Source organism: Lontra canadensis, unplaced genomic scaffold, assembly GCF_010015895.1.
Source record: "Lontra canadensis isolate GAN:19392208 unplaced genomic scaffold, GSC_riverotter_1.0 scaffold17, whole genome shotgun sequence".
NCBI lineage: Eukaryota > Metazoa > Chordata > Mammalia > Carnivora > Mustelidae > Lontra > Lontra canadensis.
Genome location: NW_022631011.1, coordinates 12778439 through 12800324, shown reverse-complemented (window position 1 = coordinate 12800324; position 21886 = coordinate 12778439). Strand labels below are relative to the sequence as shown.

At 38.3% G+C, this 21886-nt stretch overlaps 1 protein-coding gene across 7 annotated transcripts in view; it reads left to right on the top strand.

The window, feature by feature from the left end:
• Positions 1-21886, top strand: part of ASXL3 (ASXL transcriptional regulator 3) — a 186383-nt gene that overhangs the window by 72258 nt on the left and 92239 nt on the right. For all 7 annotated transcript variants that reach the window (XM_032859662.1, XM_032859664.1, XM_032859663.1 and 4 more), the window contains one exon: positions 11649-11770. In XM_032859662.1, the coding sequence (XP_032715553.1) occupies positions 11649-11770 (122 nt within the window). The remainder of the gene's footprint in view (positions 1-11648; positions 11771-21886) is intronic.

Sequence of the window (21886 nt, the reverse complement as noted above, 5' to 3'; positions counted from 1 at the left end):
GAGAGACGAATACACGAAACTGAGGTTAGGAAAATATTATGGAATGTATGTCGGAAATGAGAGGAAAGAAAGAAGGAACCCCGGTGTAAGGCTGTCACAAATGGTTGGAGCGTTCACACTCTTCCGGAGTGGCCTGACTGAAGGGACCATCAGCCGCAGCTGAAATTCAGCAGCCCTCGGTTTGTCCAGCCTCGTGTTATGGGATGGAGCTGAGTCTGGAATAGAGGTCACCCAACCCATTTCCAGGCCCAGTAGTACAAGATGTGTGGAAAAGAAGGGCTTCCACCTGAGAGGGTTCTAGGGGAAGTAGTGATCATTGGAGAGAGCCAGGTTTTTTGTAACTCAAGATGTGAAGGGAAGTTTTCAGAGAAAAGATGGAGGCTAATATATTTTGGAAATTGACTACTACTGAATTTCAGAGGAGACAGTGGGAGGGTTTTAGTGGCTAGAAAGGGGTGGAGGACCAGGCAGGAGCACTCAGCCAATAGCTAAAACAAAGTAGGGAAAGAAAACTCCCCTAATTTGAAATGTGAGTAGGAACTTCACAAAATAACGCATACCTGCACATCTCCAGCTAATGTGACCAAGATTAAATTTTCTGGTCTCTCCTTTGAAGTTGCATTAGAGAAATTGTTTTGGGGAATCACTGAACGGATAGTAAATAGCTAGTTTCCTTGAGTATTCCTTGACTTTCCCACTTTTGTTTTCATCTTAAGGCAAACCACAATTGCTTCTTTTTAGGACAAGGATATTTCCTATCCACGTAAATACCATATACTTCTGTGTATAACCCATCAAACTTGCCACACTTAGATATTGAAAAGGACTGCCTCCACTGTCCAGACTTTATAAGCCATATCTGGTTTAATCCTCATAATGTTCCTATGAGATAAATAATCTTTCTAGGCTCTGTTATTTTTTTTTAATTTCCTATTTTTATTTATTTATTTATTTTTGCCTGTGAGAAAACAAACTTAAATATCTCATCCAAGTAGCAAGCATAAAACCCAGGCTCTAACCGCCGTGTTCCTCCCTTGGAATCCCAGGAACACTGTTAAGCCAGGAGTCATTGATACAGTTTTGCTTTTCCCACATTTGTGCAAATCTGTTCTGACTATAGACTTGAGAATTTGACAAAGAGGAACCCCTGGCTTATCTGATTTAAGGAGTGGGATACCACATGACTTCTTACAAATCAATAATACTGTTCATGACACTGAAGCAGTTCAGGTGATTTCCTTGCTGATTTTGTTTCTAATACATATTTGAACCAGAAGTTAGAATGGATACAGTTTCTGTACTTCTAACAGCTGTACAAATATACTTTGAAAATATAATCAGAGAGAGGGAGAGAAGGTGGGGGAATGTGTGGGGTTGGGAGCCAGGGCAGGGAGAGAATGAGAGGGGAAGGAAATGGGGAGGGTCCCACCATCTGGTTTTTTTTTTTTTCCTTCTCCTCTCCCATTCCTCCTTTGGGATGAAATAGTGGGAAGTGCTGGGGTGAATAATAACCACCAATTGGTAACATACCCTTGTGGCAATCCAAAGAATAAGCCTCTGCTACCATAGAGTTCTTTCACATTAATAAATATCAACTGACATTCGCTGTACCATTAAACAGGTTAAGCACAGAAATATTTCTTTTTAAAAAAAGACACTTAAAAAAAACTAGTAATAGAAAATCTTAGTAGTTTGATTCCAGTCAATAACAGTTGAAATTTTAGATCTGAGATGATAATAGTAATGCTTGAGTCCTCTTCTTGCAATCAATTGGCCAGAGAAATATTCTCATTAAATGGATGATCTTTTGCCAATATACTCTGTTTTAAAGCTTTTTAAAAAGTTTTACAGTGTGCGGAAGGTGGCATATTATTGATTATAGGATTTGCAAGACACACAGAACTATAATTTTGTGTATGTTTCTTTGACTCCTACCAGTTTCTCAAGTTAATAAGAATTAGACATACAGACTCCAGAAAGTAAACTCTTCAGATGTCACAGACTTTAGCTCTGGAGATTGAAGAGTGATTTAGGTGAATCACTTGATATATCTCTGTTGACAACCCATAACCATTTATGCCAATATAAGTATAGATTTCTGTCACCCAAAGAAAATATTTTGAATTTTATGGGCTATTTTAGTCAGAGATCTATGGGTATATTTGTGTCGGAGTTGTTTTCCAAGCATAATACATTGGTATATCATGAGTTTGCTCACACATATTAAGTTGACTTACAGTGCATTCCTGGCTGCAAAACCCATACGTATTTTATATGAAATGATGCCATCACTAGATAGTCTTCACCCTCTTCACCTTCTATTTATAAATTGTTATTAACAAGAAAAAAAATGAATTTCTCTTTCCGTGGCCCTGATTTATATTACAAGTTTAAAATCAAAAGCGACCATCCTATTTATTAAAATAAGGAAACCAGAGAATGTACAATTTTCATCCACAGAGATCAAAAAAGGTTCTGCTTGTTATTAACCCTAATGGCTTTCAGGGAGGAAGCAGCACTCTAGCGGGGGAATTAGTATTTTAAAAGTCTCTATTTAGGGGAAAAAATTATAGAGAACATATATCCTATGTTTTAGTCCTTAGATCCCAGGGTAAATAATGACTCCAACATCTGAAGAATTTTATATGGTCCTTTTTCATTATTCTTTACGGCCAGCTTTATAAGTGGGTTTCTGATCGTATGATTCTTGGCAGGGTTGTGTTAACTTAATGAAACATTATTCAGCTCACTCTTTGTTTTCATTGGCTCGGAGGCCGCAGTTTAAGGGGTCTTTTTTCAGAAGTGAAAAGTGCTTTAAGATGGCCTGAAGTGTGTGGATAGGATCTCTGTTGAGACATCAATTACACACAGATGAGGAGCCTCCTGGAGGAAGTGAGAAGTGTACTAATGAAGGTTTACGTGCCCTCAGGGAGTAGTCACACTGACAGTTTATCAGTGGCAATTTTATAGAAGGGATCAGGGAAAAGAAAACGAGGGGACTGTGGAGTTGTGACAACAGCGTTTCGAGTAACTTTGGAGGATGTTGGTAACCTCTTTGGTGTTTCTTTTCTTGTGGTGGTATCGGTCTTGTTGGGCTGGGGGTTTTTCAGTAGCTAGTCTGTGGTTGCCCCCACGTGATGGTACTTAGGATGGAATCTGTGCCTTCATCTGGGTGTTCAGGATGCACTTCTATCTGCCAGCCACTCCTTAGAATCTTGCCCAGGAGGGAAGAGAATTATTTCAGCGGTTGGACCCGGTCCCCTGATTTTCTCAGGTTAAGCTAATTTGTCTTTGCTTTAACATTTCTTTTTCCTTAACAGCTTTGTTAGCTCATGGAGACACCTGTTCTACATTGGTGGCCTAGAGAAACTTAAGTATGTGAAAATTATATTGTTTTAGTTACACATGGAAGAAAATATGGAAGAAAGAGAATACTCTTCACAGTCAGAAATGACCATTGGCAGGATATCAGACCTCCTCTGCCCACTCTTTCCTTTTTCTCCCTTCTTTCAACCGAGCCCACAGCATTCATGAGAAGTACGAGGGACTTCAAGTTCATGTGGGCTGGACCCCAAGCCAGCATTTAACTTAAGCCAGTCAATTTAGCTAGATAATATTCTAATAGTAAATGTCCAGAGAGATAGGAATCTCAGGCTCCTTTATATTTGTCTCTGTGTTTTGATAACCTTTTTAGTCAAGAATGTTTTCCTTATGCTGAAATCTTTATGTGCATTTAATTAAACTAATTTTCTCTTTTTTCCCCCCCTGTCTGATGATGAGGAACAGCTGGGCATCATCTAGATACCACCCCTTCATCTTAACTTCTTCAAATGACTTATCCCAGCTCTTTCATAAATTTTCGGTTTACTATTTTCCATTTCTTTTACCCATTAGGGACCTCTTTTTCTTACATACTTCCCCTTGAACTGTGAACTTTGTTCTTGTATAAATGGATTTTGGTCAGTTTTAATAGTCTGGAGCCACAGAGGAAAAGAAAGTTTCAAAGTGCAGATAAAGTGACCCATTTAAGTGTACTTTTCCCTTCTTTTCTTGAGCTCTGAAACATTTCATAATATCGAGATAAAGATTGCAAAGAGAGTGTGATCTCATAATAAAAGCAAACTTCCTCTCAAATAAAACCAGAATTAAAGATTTTCCCTCAGTTAACTCATCTTAACTAGCCAGCTTTCTGTTTGCTTTATTAGTTTATAATTAGTATATATGAACAAAGCACCCATTCTTTAAAAAGTAAAGTACTTTTTTCATTGGTGCCAGATAACCCGTTCTCTCCTTTTAAAAGTGACAGTGTATAGCCATTTCTCAGTTAACCACCTCAGTACCTTATCTAACTCCCTTTTATTATATACTAGAGTTGTCTTTTATGTGTCAGAGGCTAAAGTACTTAGTGGTCATGCCCACAAGTGGAGGAAGCGTTCACCCTTGACCTTGTACCAACCTTTTAATGATACTCTTCTTGCTTGCTTCTTGCTGTTTCTGATTTTCTGAGTGGATTGCTGTATTTCTGTGTAGATGTTTCAGGACTGTAACGCAGTGTGGAAGATCACAGGTATTGTGCAGCATAACAGAAATAGCTTCCACTGTTCTGCCCCATGCAAGCAGTTCATCGTGTCACTGCTGTCCATAATTCTGACAGAGGAATCTATTCCGACACATCTGTAGGCTGTAGATGGACCTACAGATCTGGTACCTGTAGGGTATGCTTTTCCTATTAAATACTTTTATTTCTGGCTTGAGTTTCTCTTTTCTGAGTTTAGAGGGATATTTTTTATGGATACCCAGAGATATTAGTGTAACTCAATGGCTCCGGCGATAAATTGAGTCCCTGTAGGAGGGATTCCTATAGCTGTACCCTCAGTGTACAAATGTTCTTCCTAGTTAACTTGGGAGCTTCTGTGTCCTGTCCAGGGCAAACCAAAGTGTCTGTGAACCATTGGGGGATCCTGTAATGAAACTGCAGTCCGTTCACTTCTGTGATATTGGATGAGCATCACTTGTAGCCTCTGATATCTGCCTGATTACATCTTGTTTAGGATCGTGTTCTTATTGATAGAAATTGCTAGTATAATTATCATCTGATTAGCCATTCCTCTTATTTTATTTGCTCCCTTTTCTGCAAACCTCTTCTGCCTAAGAAGAGGGCTTTATTGGGCTAATAATAAAGCTGGATATAACATACAGTAAAATTTTAAGTTATTTTAGTTATATTTTATTAGCAGATGATATTCTAAATATTATCGAGTATCAATAGATAAACTGTGTAGGCAGTTTCTCCCTTGAAAGTTTCTTAGGGGAAAATTGCTATTTACATTATTTTAATTCCAGTGTTTATGTAGTTGCTGGCCTTTCTTGGAATCTCATATGCTTTGAATGTTGTCCGTTGGACTGAGGGAAGTTGTTTAAATTCCAGTATCTGTACCTATCTTGGAATAAGGAATTCTTTTAGAGAAGGTAGTTCTCCTTAGTCTGGATTCAAAAAGGATTAAGGAATTACCTTTCCTCTGAGAGAAATGGAGTCTAGAAAAGATTTTTGGGGTCAGATGGGGTTTGCCTGGTCCTCATTAAGTCATTTTTAACAGTTTTTGGCATGTATTTTGTTACTGTGTATATCCAGAACATCTGATATGAGCAATTTCAATGTAAGTATGATACATAAAGTGGACACAATCCAAATATAAGCTTCTTTGATTATTTGCCATCCGAGGAAATTTTTGAATTATGTGCTTGTTGATCTTTCAGAACAAATTTTAATTATCATTGGTAGGTTTTTGCACACTTGGTTTTCCTCAGAATTAATAGTTCTATACCACAGTTCCTAGAAAAAAATACATTTAAAAAAAGCTTTATAGGTCTTGGGTTTTATTCGCTGTTGTCCTCCAGCATTCAATACAGTGTTTGGCACAGAGGTGCTCAGCAAAAGTTTTGCAACTAAATGAATGATTCATAAATAAATAAGCTTCCTCTAAGACTCCGTTCCCTTTTAAAATGTGATTGAACTCTAACTGTGCACAGCGTTATCCCTAATACACCCTGTGCTCTTCAATTTATATCTTTTGTTTATAAAAACTATCTTAAGCCTATAGTGAATGTCAGGATTATTTCTACAGAGAACTATTTTGATAGCATCTAGTTTGATCAGAAAATTGAAAGGGAGTAATTGGAGGGAGAACTGATAGAAATGAAATGGATCAAAGGCTGTTCTGCCTGCCTGGATTAGACCTGGGAACACCAGTTACCTCTGATAGCCTGTTACTTATATCATGTGGTTTAGTGGGACATACAGCAATTAATATCGTTGTTGCAGGGACTCTGTTGTGTGCAGATCCTGGTCTGTGGTGTGGTTCTGCCCTCACATAGCTCCTGCCATTTCAAATAAGCATTGTGATTTCTAATTTTGGCTTTCGAATTATTTTTATTTCACTATGGAAAAGCCCCAAACTGTGACTTTCCCCTTAAAATAAGGCAACAAGTCAGGATGGCAGAAGGAAGTTTATTTGCAGTGCATGGCAGGTCATGTGACTTTCCACCGATATGCGTAGGATGTTTTGTTGTTTTGTTTTCATATTTTCCCTAATTGATTTTAGGATGATTTTTAAAAAAGTTTCATAAGATAAAAAAGAAATTCACTTTTTATGTATGCTTTTCCATAATAATTGAACTCTGCTTTGCTGACTTCCCCTTCCATGAATTCTTAACTAAATACCAGTAATTGAATGTTGACATTAAAAATAGACACTTTAGATAAATTTGATTAAAATCAAATTTGACAGTTTTGCTTAATAAACATTTATAGAGCAACTGCTCTGCACCTATCTTTGCAACATTGTGTAAGTCCCTGAGTGGCTGGACTTGTGGGTGGTGAGGCAGAGAAGCATCGTTTGCAGAGAGTGCCCTGAATGCATACACTAGGTTCCAAAGAAACAAGGCAAGGGGAGGAGTGAGTCTACCTCAGAGATGGGCATAGTCAGGAAGGCTTTGGGGGAAGCTGTTCCAGGTTGCCGTGCCAAGATGAATTCTCCAGGCAAAGAAATGGAGAAGGGTATTTGGATGAGGGACAGTTGGAGCAAGTACAATAAACACAGCAAGTCACTGTGTTCAGGAAATACAGCAGGTTCTTGGTTGGTTGGATCAGAGAGGATGGGAGTTGAGGAGGCAGACAAGACTTAAGATGAGAGAGAGAGAAAGTCAAGGTTGCGTTCTAATTTCTCCCTTCTTTGTGTCTTGGTTTAAAGGTCAAAACCCTCTTGTACACTTGTCAGTGGATTAGTAATTACATTGGGGGGAGTAGTGCCCAAAGCTTCTGTCATTCAACTTTAAAAAATATGAGCTCTAACCCATATTTTCTAGTTTGATCCCATTTTTGAAGCTGAAGGGTGAGTGAACGAGGGGAAAGAGGAGGACAACATGGAGACTCTGCGAGTCAGAAATCCAGTCTTGCTGGGCAGTCACCAGTTTCTCTAGCCTTCAGGACTGTCTCATGATGACGAGGAATCTTCCATCTCTCTTTGCTCCTGAGGCTTCCAAATAGAATATTTGGGATGGGAGGTTTGGGAGTCTGAGTGTGAGTGAGAGGGGAGGTAGTTGAGCAGCAAATACTAAGAACCTCATTACCTGTTTGAATTTCAAACAAGCAGATTAGCCTTTAACTATGTATTTGGCTTTGCCTAGTTTTGGCAGCCAAGCAAAATGTAGGCAGAAATAACATTTCTGTACCTTTAAAAAAAAAAAAAAAAAAACCCTTTCCTTGTCTTCATTTTGTCCACCTACAGAAAGAGCAGGCAGTCTTGTGGGGCTTTGAGGTATAAATCCTGGCATTCGTTTTTGTAATCATGCCAGTGAAGTTAGAAAAAAAAAAAAAAACCCAACCCATTCTTGTTTGAATGCCAAAAAGATATCACTTTCTAAGTTGCCTGTCAGTGTGTGATATTTATTGGATAAAACATCTGTCCTAATTCTTCAGTTTCCTGGTTTCTGTTGTAATTTTACATACGGGGGATTTCCCTTGGTCCTTTCCTTAACATTGATTTTTCTTTGGCTTGTATTTCAGAGGCCAGACCCAGTCCCTTCTGTAAATATTCAGGAAAGTGTTTAAAATGAGCTCTGCATTATTTATTTATCACATCTGTTATTAAGAAAGCTGCAAGAACGAAGTGAAAGTGAAAACCGTGTGTTTTGTCAGAATATGAAGCTTCATGAACCTCCCACAGTCCAGCTACTTGGTGTTTTTCTGTTCAGCTGCCCTCATCATATACATGGCAAAAGAATGAAAAAAATCACTCATACACCCGTGTTAAGGGTCCATTTTTGTCAGTACACACACACACACACACACACACACACACCATGTGCATGTACACGGCACATGCAGGTGCACTGTTTGGAGCCTATGGATTGGGCATGTGCATTTAATTATCTCTTGACTTTTTCCTTAAAAATAAGGTATTTGGGTTTTTTTAACCCAAAGGAACACTCATTTATAGATTTCATTGTCTATTACATTTACTTTTTGTAAAAGTTCCATAAATATTTGATCAGAAATAAATAATTCGGGGGGCGCCTGGGTGGCTCAGTGGGTTAAGCCTCTCCCTTCGGCTCAGGTCATGATCTCAGAGTCCTGGGAGCGAGCCCCCCATCGGGCTCTCTGCTAAGTGGGGAACCTACTTCCCCCTCTCTCTCTGCCTGCCTCTCTGCCTGCTTATGATCTCTGTCAAATAAATAAATACAATCTTAAAAAAAAAAAAGAAAGAAAGAAAGAATGTGGGAAAAATTGTTTGATCCAGGGAAACAGGACCAAGCTCCAAAGAGGGAATCAGGAAGGCAGTTGACTATGGAGGAAGGAATTCCCATGATGCTTCATTTGAGCATTGGATGGAATGTAAGATATAGCAAAATAGAGATTTAAGTTAAAGAAAAATGAATCATCTTCAGAAGAAAACTTCATAGGACTGCTTGATGCTGTTTGATTTTATTGTCCTCCCCTCCACCTGAAGTTCTGGGCTCCAAATGGAACCAAATCTTCCTTTTGGAAACACTAAATGCATGTGAATCACTGTTAACTTGGTGGAATGGTGAATTTAAATGAAGTATGCATTATATCCTCTGATAGTTAAACAGGTATCGTGATGCCACGTGGCTTCCTAAATCAGAGGGAAGTAGAGCAAGTTCTAAGATATCTCTTGTGCTCTGGAAGGAGGGCTGACTGTACCATTTACTGTCTCAGTCAGATGAGTGCAGGGGGGATAAGGCTTTCATTATGTACAGACTAATTCAGCATCTGTTGTTTTTGGATCCTGCTTCACTGGAGTTTACCTTTGCAAGACTTATGAATAAAAGCACTTCCTAAGCAAATCGGTAAATCTGTTTGGATGTCCAGTATGCAGAACTATTCTGCTATTTTCCCTAGGTTCCCTAAAATCCAGGGGTGGCATTTGGCTCTCCTTTTTAACTAATCAGTAAGTTTCCACAGTCGAGGTAGAAATACTACTCTAAGAATGTGAAGTAATAAAATAACTTTGCTTCTGTCTGGGCTTCTGTTGCCACATATAGGTCCATCCAACTGGAATCAGTTGTCCCCACTGTGATCTTCCTCTCAGTTCCTTAGTTTGTCTCACTTCATAGAGACTTCAGAACATTAAAAAGACCATCGATGTAATCACGTAAAAGTAAATTTATCTTTGAACTATAAACCAATAGTTAATTTCTGATATTTCTTGATGAGTAAGACTTGGCAGAGTATTATAATTTACTGTAGTGATCATTGCAAGGAGAAAAGCCTAGGAGCCATAGTCCATGGGAGCAGTGTGACAATTTCTTAACTACAACGTTTAGACTGTTTTAAGGAAAAGTATCATATGGTATCAAATAGAAACAAGTCACCTGATCATTAATTCAGGGACTTCTCTGAGTCTGTCCATGGGCAAATCCTTTGGCTTCTTCAACTGAAGTATTTCCTGAGCCAATCACTGTCACCGATAGTTCTTAATTTTTTCATGTCTGTGGTTAAATGACTTGATCTCCCTGCCCTTACCAACTTACCGTTTCAGTACCTTCGGGATGCAACCAAATTGAACTTCTTTAGACACTGAATTTTCTGCATCAGTTCTGGGATTTGAGGACAAATATTTTAAGTGCGAAATTATGGGTCTGGCCCTGACTCCCAGATCTGCTATTTTGTTGACTTTGTTACCGTTGGCAAGCTGTTGAGCCTTTCTGAGCTCTAGTTTTCTCTCTCCAAAACAGAGACAGTACCTTAATGTCTTGCAAGGAAGCAGCAACGATGCGGCAGGGATGAAATGAAATCACATATGTAAAGCGCTTGGCATTAATAACTAACAATTACTGTCCGAAACTTGTTCCTTTTGTTTGATCCTTAGTAACTTGATTATTTTCTGTCTTAAAACAAAACTTGACTCTTTTCCCCCAAAATTCTCCTTCATGAGCCGCATTTTTATTTCTAGGCAACATGTGCTTGAGTCTATCTAAAGCAGCTTGAGTGTTCTCAACACTGTGCACGTGCATATGCTTCCATTTTTGACTAGAATAATTTTTACTCCTCCACCTGCCTCTAAAGCTCAGGTCAGAATCTTCTCAAGTTACTGTTCCTTCAAAAATTTTCTTGGATTAGCGTTAACCCTGGTGCCCTTAAGAAGTCATATTTTGAGCTTTTCCAATATGTTCTCAAGTTATTTTTTTCCATCTAACTTCCGCTTGCCTCCTGCCTTTGACATCTGCCTCCATTCTGCCCCCAATCACAGCACTTCCTGACTTTGATTTTCCAAATAACACCTTCCCCTCTGGTGTGCACAGAAGAGGGCCTGCATCTCTCTGTGGCCAGAGTCCAGCCTCTTCTCTCTGGTGGACAGTTTGAGGGCTAAAGATGAGTGCTGTCCATAACCCAGGTTCCACAGAGCCACGGGTGAATGTGGGCCCTTGTCACCCATGTGAGTGAGATATTGGTTCGTCTAAAAAACAGCTTTTTGAAAAAAATGTCCTCTGTAGAATAGGCAACAGGAAAGTTTGATTCTGGTAAAACTGGGCAGATTATATGATTCTCTGCAGAAAGCATGATGTTCTTGAAAATAATTGCCTTAAATTGACCCCCAGCATCTTGGCTTTTCTTTTTCCTTCTCCGTGATAGATGACTTGGCCCATAGGACAAGACAAACATGTCCCAGTAGGCCAGGAAGTCTATAGAAGGAGGGCTGTTAAATGGAAGAGCACCAGGGCCGTTGGTAGATTTGAAACACAATTTCATGAATTTACATTGTTTCTTCAAAAGACTGTGCATTGCTCAATCTGCATATTCAGATTTGGAAAGTATCTACTGACTCCCAAGTCTTAAAGCAGATATTATGCTCTTTTTTACATCTGCACAATAGCCCTATGGGATAGGAATTAACATCAATTAGTGGGTAAGGACACGGGGTGTAGAGAGGTTACGTGTAATTGTGACCACACAGTTATTAAGTGATCCGTTCTCTCAAATCTAGATATTCTTCTTGTCACTGTGGTATTTGGCTTTATTTTAGGTATCCATTTTCAATTGGAGAGAAGCTCCAAGTGAGTTAATTACAGTGGATATAAAAAAGGGAATTCAAATTAGTAATATCATTATCTCTCTCTGTTTCTAGTTTGTGCGAAGCAGGTAAACGATGAAGCATCTTCCACTCGAGATTCAAGCCTCACGAACACAGCGGTGCAAAGCAAGTTAGCGTCTTCCTTTCAGCAACACACCAAAAAGGCTCTGAAACAGGTAAGAGAGCTGCCGTTTGTTCTTTGTTAGACCTCATAAAAGTAATGGGTGTGAGGTGGAGAAGGTAAAATCTGCAGGAACATAGCAGCCAGAGAGCAACAGAGATGTCCTGAATTCAACTACTTGCATTATATTCATACACTAATTTTACTCCAGGCGAAAAACTAGGAGAGGCTTGGCTGAGAACTTTGATATAAAATAGAAGAGGGAAAATGTTCTTGGAGCCATGAAAACTTTCGTATTACGATTTTCTTGTGTGAGGTTTATAGTAAATATTTTGGGTTCATAAATGCATTGCATATCTTGAAAATACTGTCTCTGGGGTCTCGTGCTTAACTAATAGTTGATATAAAAAATAAACACATAATTTCTTCCTTGTGACTGAGACGCATCAGGTTATGACTAGGAAAAAGAGTAGTTGTGGCTTACTTTTATCAAGAATGTCTACCAGTGAGCGTTTGGTGCTGAATGGAGGTTAATCGTGTAATATCATCTTGATACTACCTACGTGTTCTTGATCTCTGTGTCCTTGCGCCAAGGTGGTGATGGGAAGGAATGGTTGCAAGGTTGGCTTCTAGGTTCTGAAACACCCCGGTCTGAATTCCTGCAACTCTGGGCAAGACACTTCTCTCCTCTGAATCTTGAATTTCATGTCTAGAGAATGTGGGAAATAATAGCACCTTCCACATGGGAACAATCCGAGAGAAGTCTGTGAGGTGAGATGTCGAAAGCACATGGCAGAATGAGCGACCCCGACCCCTAATAGCCACTCAGTAGATGTTAGCTATTGCTGCCGCACCAGCACATTCCGAACTGGGCGTGGAAAAAGAGGAGATGATGCTGTGCTTAGATGGGGACACTGCGTGATGGTAATGTGCTCCATAAGTGGAAAGCTTATGTATGTGACCGTTCATGTGAAAATTCATGATTTTCCCTTGTTTAACTGCCTTCCTCTCCCATATTTATTTTGCTCTTTCTATGACAGCCCCCCTCCCTCACATCTCCTGCAGACCCTGACCAAGTCTAGGAATAGAAGTACCATTCTCATGATATATTTATAACAAGGAAGAGGAGAAATGTTTTTAAAAAATTAATTTTTTTTAAGTCTCATAACTTGTAAAGCTTCTTAATATCCTATCCAGTTTCCTAGACAGCCCCTACCTTCTCCTCTACTTCAAACAAGGAAACTTAGGAAAGAAACTCAACCTTTTTGTACTGAATTACATTACTTTTCTATTCTGTATTAATTATTGAAATTGCAGTATTTCCTTTCATTGGTATTATGTATAAGGTAATTAGTGTTACATCAAATAATCTTTGATGAGCTTGCCATTTATATCTTGTGTGATGTTTTAGACCAAAGAACAAAATTGAATTCAGTGTTGAGATCCCTTTTTAAGTGATGAAATAAAGGATGGATGACAGTAGGGAAGTCCAGGAAAAGGCTTATTCAGGTGGCAAATGGAATGCAGATAATAAAATACTACCCAGGAGAGAACAAAGGATACAAAGCTGGATACCGGTACTTGTAGCATTTAAAAAACATAGATGTAGTCATAAATGAAAGTCATACTTCTGAAGGGCAGTGATTTAGAAAATGTCTACACCATGAAATATTCCTGTATGTAAACAGGAATAAAGATAAAAATTCAGATCTATGTCTTGTCATGTCTCACTATTTTTTACTTTCTCCATTTTGGTTTCATATCATTTGAACATTTTTTTATAATGATTAACTTATTTCACAACTTTGAGTTAGTATTTTTGTGTTGTTGCAGAGCATGTGTTCATGGAAAGTGCCGCTTGCTTGCTTAGAATCTAAGCCTCTTTTTAAGAAACCTGTCCTATAAGCTTCTTAATGTCCCGGAAGAGCTGTGTAGTAATTTCTTAAAACTTCATATTGTATAACCAAATAGCAAATTAGCTACTGTGGGAAGATGGCACAATATGTAGCAGATATGCTAATTTTTGATTAATAATCAAGTTCGTATTGGAAATTCATTAGAAAAAAAGCTGCTCTTGCAGAATTTTGCCTAGATTCCCTGTAATTGCTGAGTTTTTAAGACAGCATTTCAAAAATTGACTGAACATGAGGCATTTTAAATTGTAGCAGCCTCAGCAATTCTGCAGCTTTCTTTTCTTTTGGGTAGTTGAATGGCTACAAACATGTAGAATTCTTTTTAAGTGTATATATTTATACACATACCTGTACATACATATGTATGTGTTCTCTATTCATAAATATATGTTTTGTGTGTATGTATGCATGTATAAATCATCTTATGAATGTAGGGCCAGCCGAATGACCCTAATGACAATTACATTAGCGGACATTTACTTTTCTGAATTCTACACATTATGCTCTGTATTTTATATATACCGTGTCATTTGATCCACATAGAAATCCTTTAATGTATGTATGAGTATTCCCATTTTTCAAGTGAGGGAAAGAAGGCCCAGAGAATTTAGATGACTTGCCCACAGTTGTTCAGCGAGTACATTTTGGAGATGACACTTGAACCCAGAATCATAGTTTCAGATTCGTCCCTCTTAACTGATACTGCCTTTTAGCATATGGTCTATAATATGATAGATGAATTTTTTACATTATCTCTAGAAATTTACATTCTTCAGCATTTGTATAATGTGAGAAAAGCAATACAGCATAATCATTAAGAATATTATTTTTGAACACAGACTGTGTATGTTGTTTCAGCACACATTACTGGCAGACACTCAAATATATCAATTATGCCACTCTTATCGTTTTGCTGGAAGTGTATTCGGGGTCCGTCGGCCTTTAGTAGTTTGGCTGTCCATAGGCCAGTGTACGTTCTTAGAAAGAAGTAGGTGGAGCTATGGTGAGGAAAAAAAAAAAGAAGTAGGTGGAGCTATGGCGAGAAAAAAAAAAGTACGTGGAGCTATGGTGAGAAAAAAAAGAAGTAGGTGGAGCTATGGCGAGAAAAAAAAAGTAGGTGGAGCTATGGTGAGGGGAAAAAAAAAAAAAGAAAGAGGTAGGTGGGAAAAAAGAGAAACAAACCCAGTAGCTTTATAAGCCTAAGTGTAGTAAAAATAATAATAATAATAATAACTTAAAATAAACCCCCAGGCAAAATAAGCCAGACATAATTTCTCAGATCTGAGGCCTCCATACACACCCAAATTATGTTGCATAGAGAGTAGGTCCTTTTACTCGGCAATACTGCTGATTGCAGTGTAACTACAGTCTGGGCAACATGGAGGCTAGAATGGCCCTTGACTACTGACATAGAATATTTTCATTGCTTCTAAATATTTGGGTCTCTTTTACCTTCTGATCATCAAAATGTTAGTTAACATTCTACGTTAGATAGAGTTGCATGAATAATATATTGTTATCGTGGTAGATTTTTTTTTTTCTGAATACGCGTATTCCAAATAAACACATTCAAAGGCCTCTGGAGAGTAGCAGCTTGCTGATTATTACCTTGTTCCCTGACTTCTTTCCACCTTGTTATTTTAGTTATATAATGATCCTAAAAAATATGAAATGATTAGATTTTGAATTTTAAAGAGGAAGGATTAAGAAAGATTAAATTTTGGAAGTTTTGAAACAGCAGAATCAAATGAAAGATTAGGGAAGGATGAGTTCTGTGATGATGGGATGTAACATGGTGTAGAAAAGAACCTTTCTATGTTGTTGCTGTTGTTTCATTCGACTTAGTTATTTATTTAGGGCGGTAGAATTTATTCATAAAGTTGCAGGTATTTTGCCCTCTCCTCTTATCACAAAGCAGATATGGTGTTGGTATTTTGCTTTAGCTTTATATGTTTGACCAATACCATAAAATTCCAAAGGTTATGTTGCACTATAGCAGTTTCTTGAACATGGGCGTTGACATTTAGCCTGAGAACAACAGTGCAAGTTGGTAGTGCCTGACTCAGCCAACTGTTTTCTATGTGTGTATTTCTAATTATTTTAGCATTCACAGCATGTGATATTCTCCGATTTTTCAGTGAAGGGCTTATTGCGTTCAGTGCATTCTTAAGTTACATTGTTAGTGTTTTTTTCGTATTACAATAAAACAGGCATTACTTGTTTATGCAAATTCCAAGTTAACACAAATGCCTGTGATTTTAGGTTTTATTTTATTTTTCATTACAGTAGAAATGAGAAACCCTTCCAATTTTCTTAGTTATCTGACAAGCTTTCTGTTGAAAAAATAAAATATATTTAAAGGGTTGACTTTTGTTGTTGTTGTTTCTTTCTTTTTATAAGAGACTATCACAATACATGTCTAGAGAAAAGCATGCTCAGCCCTCATCTTTTGATTTCTTTATTTTTGCTTAAAGCCAGAATTGTAATTGACGCATGATAGGATCTTTACTTTTCCCTGACTGGTTTAGCTCTGTTATATGATTCCTTTAAAAAATAAGTTTATTTCAAAGTTTAAGCCTATAAATTTCTTTCATACTGAATAACACCTGGAAGTATTAAGCTTGGTTAGTACCATATTCTCTGTGGGGTTTGGTCGTGTTGGACATTACAGACGTGGGCAGCTTAAAGGTACATTCCTTCACAGTAGACTGCGTTTACACTTGCCTTCTTCTTGTTTAAGTTGTTTTGTTTTTAAAGATTTTATTTGTTTATCTGAGAGAGAGAGAGAGCTGGTACTCGCATAAGGTGGGGAGGGGCAGGGGGAGAGGGAGAAACAGATTTCCCGCTGAGAAGGGAGCCCAATGTAGGGCTGGATCCCAGGACCCTGACATCATGACCTGAGCAAGTCAGAGGTTCAACCCACTGAACCATCCAGACACCCTGATTTAAGTTTTGATGGTATTTCTTTTTTTTTTTTTAATTATATTTTTTATAAACATATTTTTTTTTCCCCAGGGGTACAGGTCTCTGAATCGCCAGGTTTACACACTTCACCGCACTCACCATAGCACATACCCTCCCCAATGTCCATAATAACCCCACCCCCCTCCCAACCCCCCTCCCACCAGCAACCCTCAGTTTGTTTTGTGAGATTAAGAGTCACTTATGGTTTATCTCCCTCCCAATCCCATCTTGCTTCATTTACTCTTCTCCTACCCCCTTAACCCCCATGTTGCATCTCCACTCCCTCATATCAGGGAGATCATATGATAGTTGTCTTTCTCCGATTGACTTATTTCGCTAAGCATGATACCCTCTAGTTCCATCCACGTCGTCGCAAATGGCAAGATTTCATTTCTTTTGATGGCTGCATAGTATTCCATTGTGTATATACCACATCTTCTTTATCCATTCGTCTGTTGATGGACATCTAGGTTCTTTCCATAGTTTGGCTATTGTAGACATTGCTGCTATAAACATTCGGGTGCACGTGCCCCTTCGGATCACTACGTTTGTATCTTTAGGGTAAATACCCAGCAGTGCAATTGCTGGGTCATAGGGTAGTTCTATTTTCAACATTTTGAGGAACCTCCATGCTGTTTTCCAGAGTGGTTGCACCAGCTTGCATTCCCACCAACAGTGTAGGAGGGTTCCCCTTTCTCCGCATCCTCGCCAGCATCGGTCATTTCCTGATTTGTTAATTTTAGCCATTCTGACTGGTGTGAGGTGGTATCTCATTGTGGTTTTGATTTGTATTTCCCTGATGCCGAGTGATATGGAGCACTTTTTCATGTGTCTGTTGGCCATCTGGATGTCTTCTTTGCAGAAATGTCTATTCATGTCTTCTGCCCATTTCTTGATTGGATTATTTGTTCTTTGGGTGTTGAGTTTGCTAAGTTCCTTATAGATTCTGGACACTAGCCCTTTATCTGATATGTCGTTTGCAAATATCTTCTCCCATTCTGTCAGTTGTCTTTTGGTTTTGTTAACTGTTTCCTTTGCTGTGCAAAAGCTTTTGATCTTGATAAAATCCCAATAGTTCATTTTTGCCCTTGCTTCCCTTGCCTTTGGTGATGTTCCTAGGAAGATATTGCTGCGGCTGAGGTCGAAGAGGTTACTGCCTGTGCTCTCCTCAAGGATTTTGATGGATTCCTTTCTCACATTGAGGTCCTTCATCCATTTTGAGTCTATTTTCGTGTGTGGTGTAAGGAAATGATCCAATTTCATTTTTCTGCATGTGGCTGTCCAATTTTCCCAACACCATTTATTGAAGAGGCTGTCTTTTTTCCATTGGACATTCTTTCCTGCTTTGTCGAAGATTAGTTGACCATAGAGTTGAGGGTCTATTTCTGGGCTCTCTATTCTGTTCCATTGATCTATGTGTCTGTTTTTGTGCCAGTACCATGCTGTCTTGATGATGACAGCTTTGTAGTAGAGCTTGAAGTCTGGAATTGTGATGCCACCAACTTTGGCTTTCTTTTTCAATATTCCTTTGGCTATTCGCAGTCTTTTCTGGTTCCATATAAATTTTAGGATTATTTGTTCCATTTCTTTGAAAAAAATGGATGGTACTTTGATAGGAATTGCATTAAATGTGTAGATTGCTTTAGGTAGCATAGACATTTTCACAATATTTATTCTTCCAATCCAGGAGCATGGAACATTTTTCCATTTCTTTGTGTCTTCCTCAATTTCTTTCATGAGTACTTTATAGTTTTCTGTGTATAGATTCTTAGTCTCTTTGGTTAGGTTTATTCCTAGGTATCATAGTTTTGGGTGCAATTGTAAATGGGATGGACTCCTTAATTTCTCTTTCTTCTGTCTTGTTGTTGGTGTAGAGAAATGCAACTGATTTCTGTGCATTGATTTTATATCCTGACACTTTACTGAATTCCTGTACCAGTTCTAGCAGTTTTGGAGTGGAGTCTTTTGGGTTTTCCACATATAGTATCATATCATCTGCGAAGAGTGATAGTTTCACTTCTTCTTTGCCGATTTGGATGCCTTTAATTTCTTTTTGTTGTCTGATTGCTGAGGCTAGGACTTCTAGTACTATGTTGAATAGCAGTGGTGATAACGGACATCCCTGCCGTGTTCCTGACCTTAGCGGAAATGCTTTCAGTTTTTCTCCATTGAGAATGATATTTGCGATGGGTTTTTCATAGATGGCTTTGATAATATTGAGGTATGTGCCCTCTATCCCTACACTTTGAAGAGTTTTGATTAGGAAGGGATGCTGTACTTTGTCAGATGCTTTTTCAGCATCTATGGAGAGTATCATATGGTTCTTGTTCTTTCTTTTATTAATGTGTTGTATCACATTGATTGATTTGCAGATGTTGAACCAACCTTGCAGCCCTGGAATAAATCCCACTTGGTCATGGTGAATAATCCTTTTAATGTACTGTTGAATCCTATTGGCTAGTATTTTGGTGAGAATTTTTGCATCTGTGTTCATCAAGGATATTGGTCTGTAGTTCTCTTTTTTGATGGGATCCTTGTCTGGTTTTGGGATCAAGGTGATGCTGGCCTCATAAAATGAGTTTGGAAGTTTTCCTTCCATTTCTATTTTTTGGAACAGTTTCAGGAGAATAGGAATTAGTTCTTCCTTAAATGTTTGGTAGAATTCTCCCGGGAAGCCGTCTGGCCCTGGGCTTTTTTTTATTTGGAGATTTTTGATGACTGTTTCTATCTCCTTACTGGTGATGGATCTGTTCAGGCTTTCTATTTCTTCCTGGTTCAGTTGTGGTAGTTTATATGTCTCTAGGAATGCATCCATTTCTTCCAGATTGTCAAATTTGTTGGCATAGAGTTGCTCATAATATGTTCTTATGATTGTCTGTATTTCTTTGGTGTTAGTTGTGATCTCTCCTCTTTCATTCATGATTTTATTGATTTGGGTCCTTTCTCTTTTCTTTTTGATAAGTCTGGCCAGGGGTTTATCAATCTTATTAATTCTTTCAAAGAACCAGCTCCTAGTTTCGTTGATTTGTTCTATTGTTTTTTTGGTTTCTATTTCATTGATTTCTGCTCTGATCTTTATGATTTCTCTTCTCCTGCTGGGTTTAGGGTTTCTTTCTTGTTCTTTCTCCAGCTCCTTTAGGTGTAGGGTTAGGTTGTGTACCTGAGACCTTTCTTGTTTCTTGAGAAAGGCTTGTACCACTGTATATTTTCCTCTCAGGACTGCCTTTGTTGTGTCCCACAGATTTTGAACCATTGTGTTTTCATTATCATTTGTTTCCATGAATTTTTTCAATTCTTCTTTAATTTCCTGGTTGACCCATTCATTCTTTAGAAGGATGCTGTTTAGTCTCCATGTATTTGGGTTCTTTCCAAATTGCCTCTTGGGATTGAGTTCTAGCTTCAGAGCATTGTGGTCTGAAAATATGCAGGGAATGATCCCAATCTTTTGATACCAGTTGAGACCTGATTTAGGACCGAGGATGTGATCTATTCTGGAGAATGTTCCATGGGCACTAGAGAAGAATGTGTATTCTGTTGCTTTGGGATGAAATGTTCTGAATATATCTGTGATATCCATCTGGTCCAGTGTGTCATTTAAGGCCTTTATTTCCTTGTTGATCTTTTGCTTGCTTGGATGATCTGTCCATTTCAGTGAGGGGAGTGTTAAAGTCCCCTACTATTATTGTATTATTGTTGATGTGTTTCTTTGATTTTGTTATTAATTGGTTTATATAGTTGGCTGCTCCCATGTTAGGGGCATAGATATTTACAATTGTTAGATCTTTTTGTTGGACAGATCCTTTGAGTATGATATAGTGTCCTTCCTCATCTCTTATTATAGTCTTTGGCTTAAAATCTAATTGATCTGATATAAGGATTGCCACTCCTCCTTTCTTCTGATGTCCATTAACATGGTAAATTCTTTTCCACCCCCTCACTTTAAATCTGAAGGTGTCTTCGGGTTTAAAATGAGTTTCTTGTAGGCAACATATAGATGGGTTTTGTTTTTTTATCCATTCTGATACCCTGTGTCTTTTGATTGGGGCATTTAGCCCATTAACATTCAGGGTAACTATTGAGAGATATGAATTTAGTGCCATTGTATTGCCTGTAAGGTGATTGTTACTGTATATTGTTTCTGTTCCTTTCTGATCTACTAGTTTTAGGGTCTCTCTTTGCTTAGAGGACCCCTTTCAATATTTCCTGTAGAGCTGGTTTGGTGTTTGCAAATTCTTTCAGTTTTTGTTTGTCCTGGAAGCTTTTAATCTCTCCTTCTATTTTCAATGATAGCCTAGCTGGATATAGTATTCTTGGCTGCATGTTTTTCTCGTTTAGTACTCTGAATATATCATGCCAGCTCTTTCTGGCCTGCCAGGTCTCTGTGGATCAGTCTGTTGCCAATCTAATATTTTTACCATTGTATGTTACAGATTTCTTTTCCCGGGCTGCTTTCAGGATTTTCTCTTTGTCATTAAGACTTGTAAATTTTACTATTAGGTGACGGGGTGTGGACCTATTCTTATTGATTTTGAGGGGGGTTCTCTGAACCTCCTGGATTTTGATGCTTGTTCCCTTTGCCATATTGGGGAAATTCTCTCCAATAATTCTCTCCAATATACCTTCTGCTCCCCTCTCTCTTTCTTCTTCTTCTGGAATCCCAATTATTCTAATGTTGTTTCGTCTTAAGGTGTCACTTATCTCTCGAATTCTGCCCTCGTGGTCCAGTAGCTGTTTGTCCCTCTTTTGCTCAGCTTCTTTATTCTCTGTCATTTGGTCTTCTATATTGCTAATTCTTTCTTCTGCCTCATTTATCCTAGCAATGAGAGCCTCCATTTTTTATTGCACCTCATTAATAGCTTTTTTTATTTCAACTTGATTAGATTTTAGTTCTTTTATTTCTCCAGAAAGGGCTTTTATATCTCCCGAGAGGGTTTCTCTAATATCTTCCATGCCTTTTTCGAGCCCGGCTAGAACCTTGAGAATCGTCATTCTGAACTCTAGATCTGACATATTACCAATGTCTGTATTGATTAGGTCCCTAGCCTTTGGTACTGCCTCTTGTTCTTTTTTTTGTGGTGAATTTTTCCGCCTTGTCATTTTGTCCAGATAAGAGTATATGAAGGAACAAGTAAAATACTAAAAGGGTGGCAACAACCCCAGGAAAATATGCTTTAGTCAAATCAGAAGAGATCCCAAATCGTGGGGGGGGAGGAAAGGGGATATAAAGAGGTTCAGAAAGAAAAAAAGAAAAAAGAAAAAAGAAACAAATAAAAAAAGAAAACCAATAATGAAAA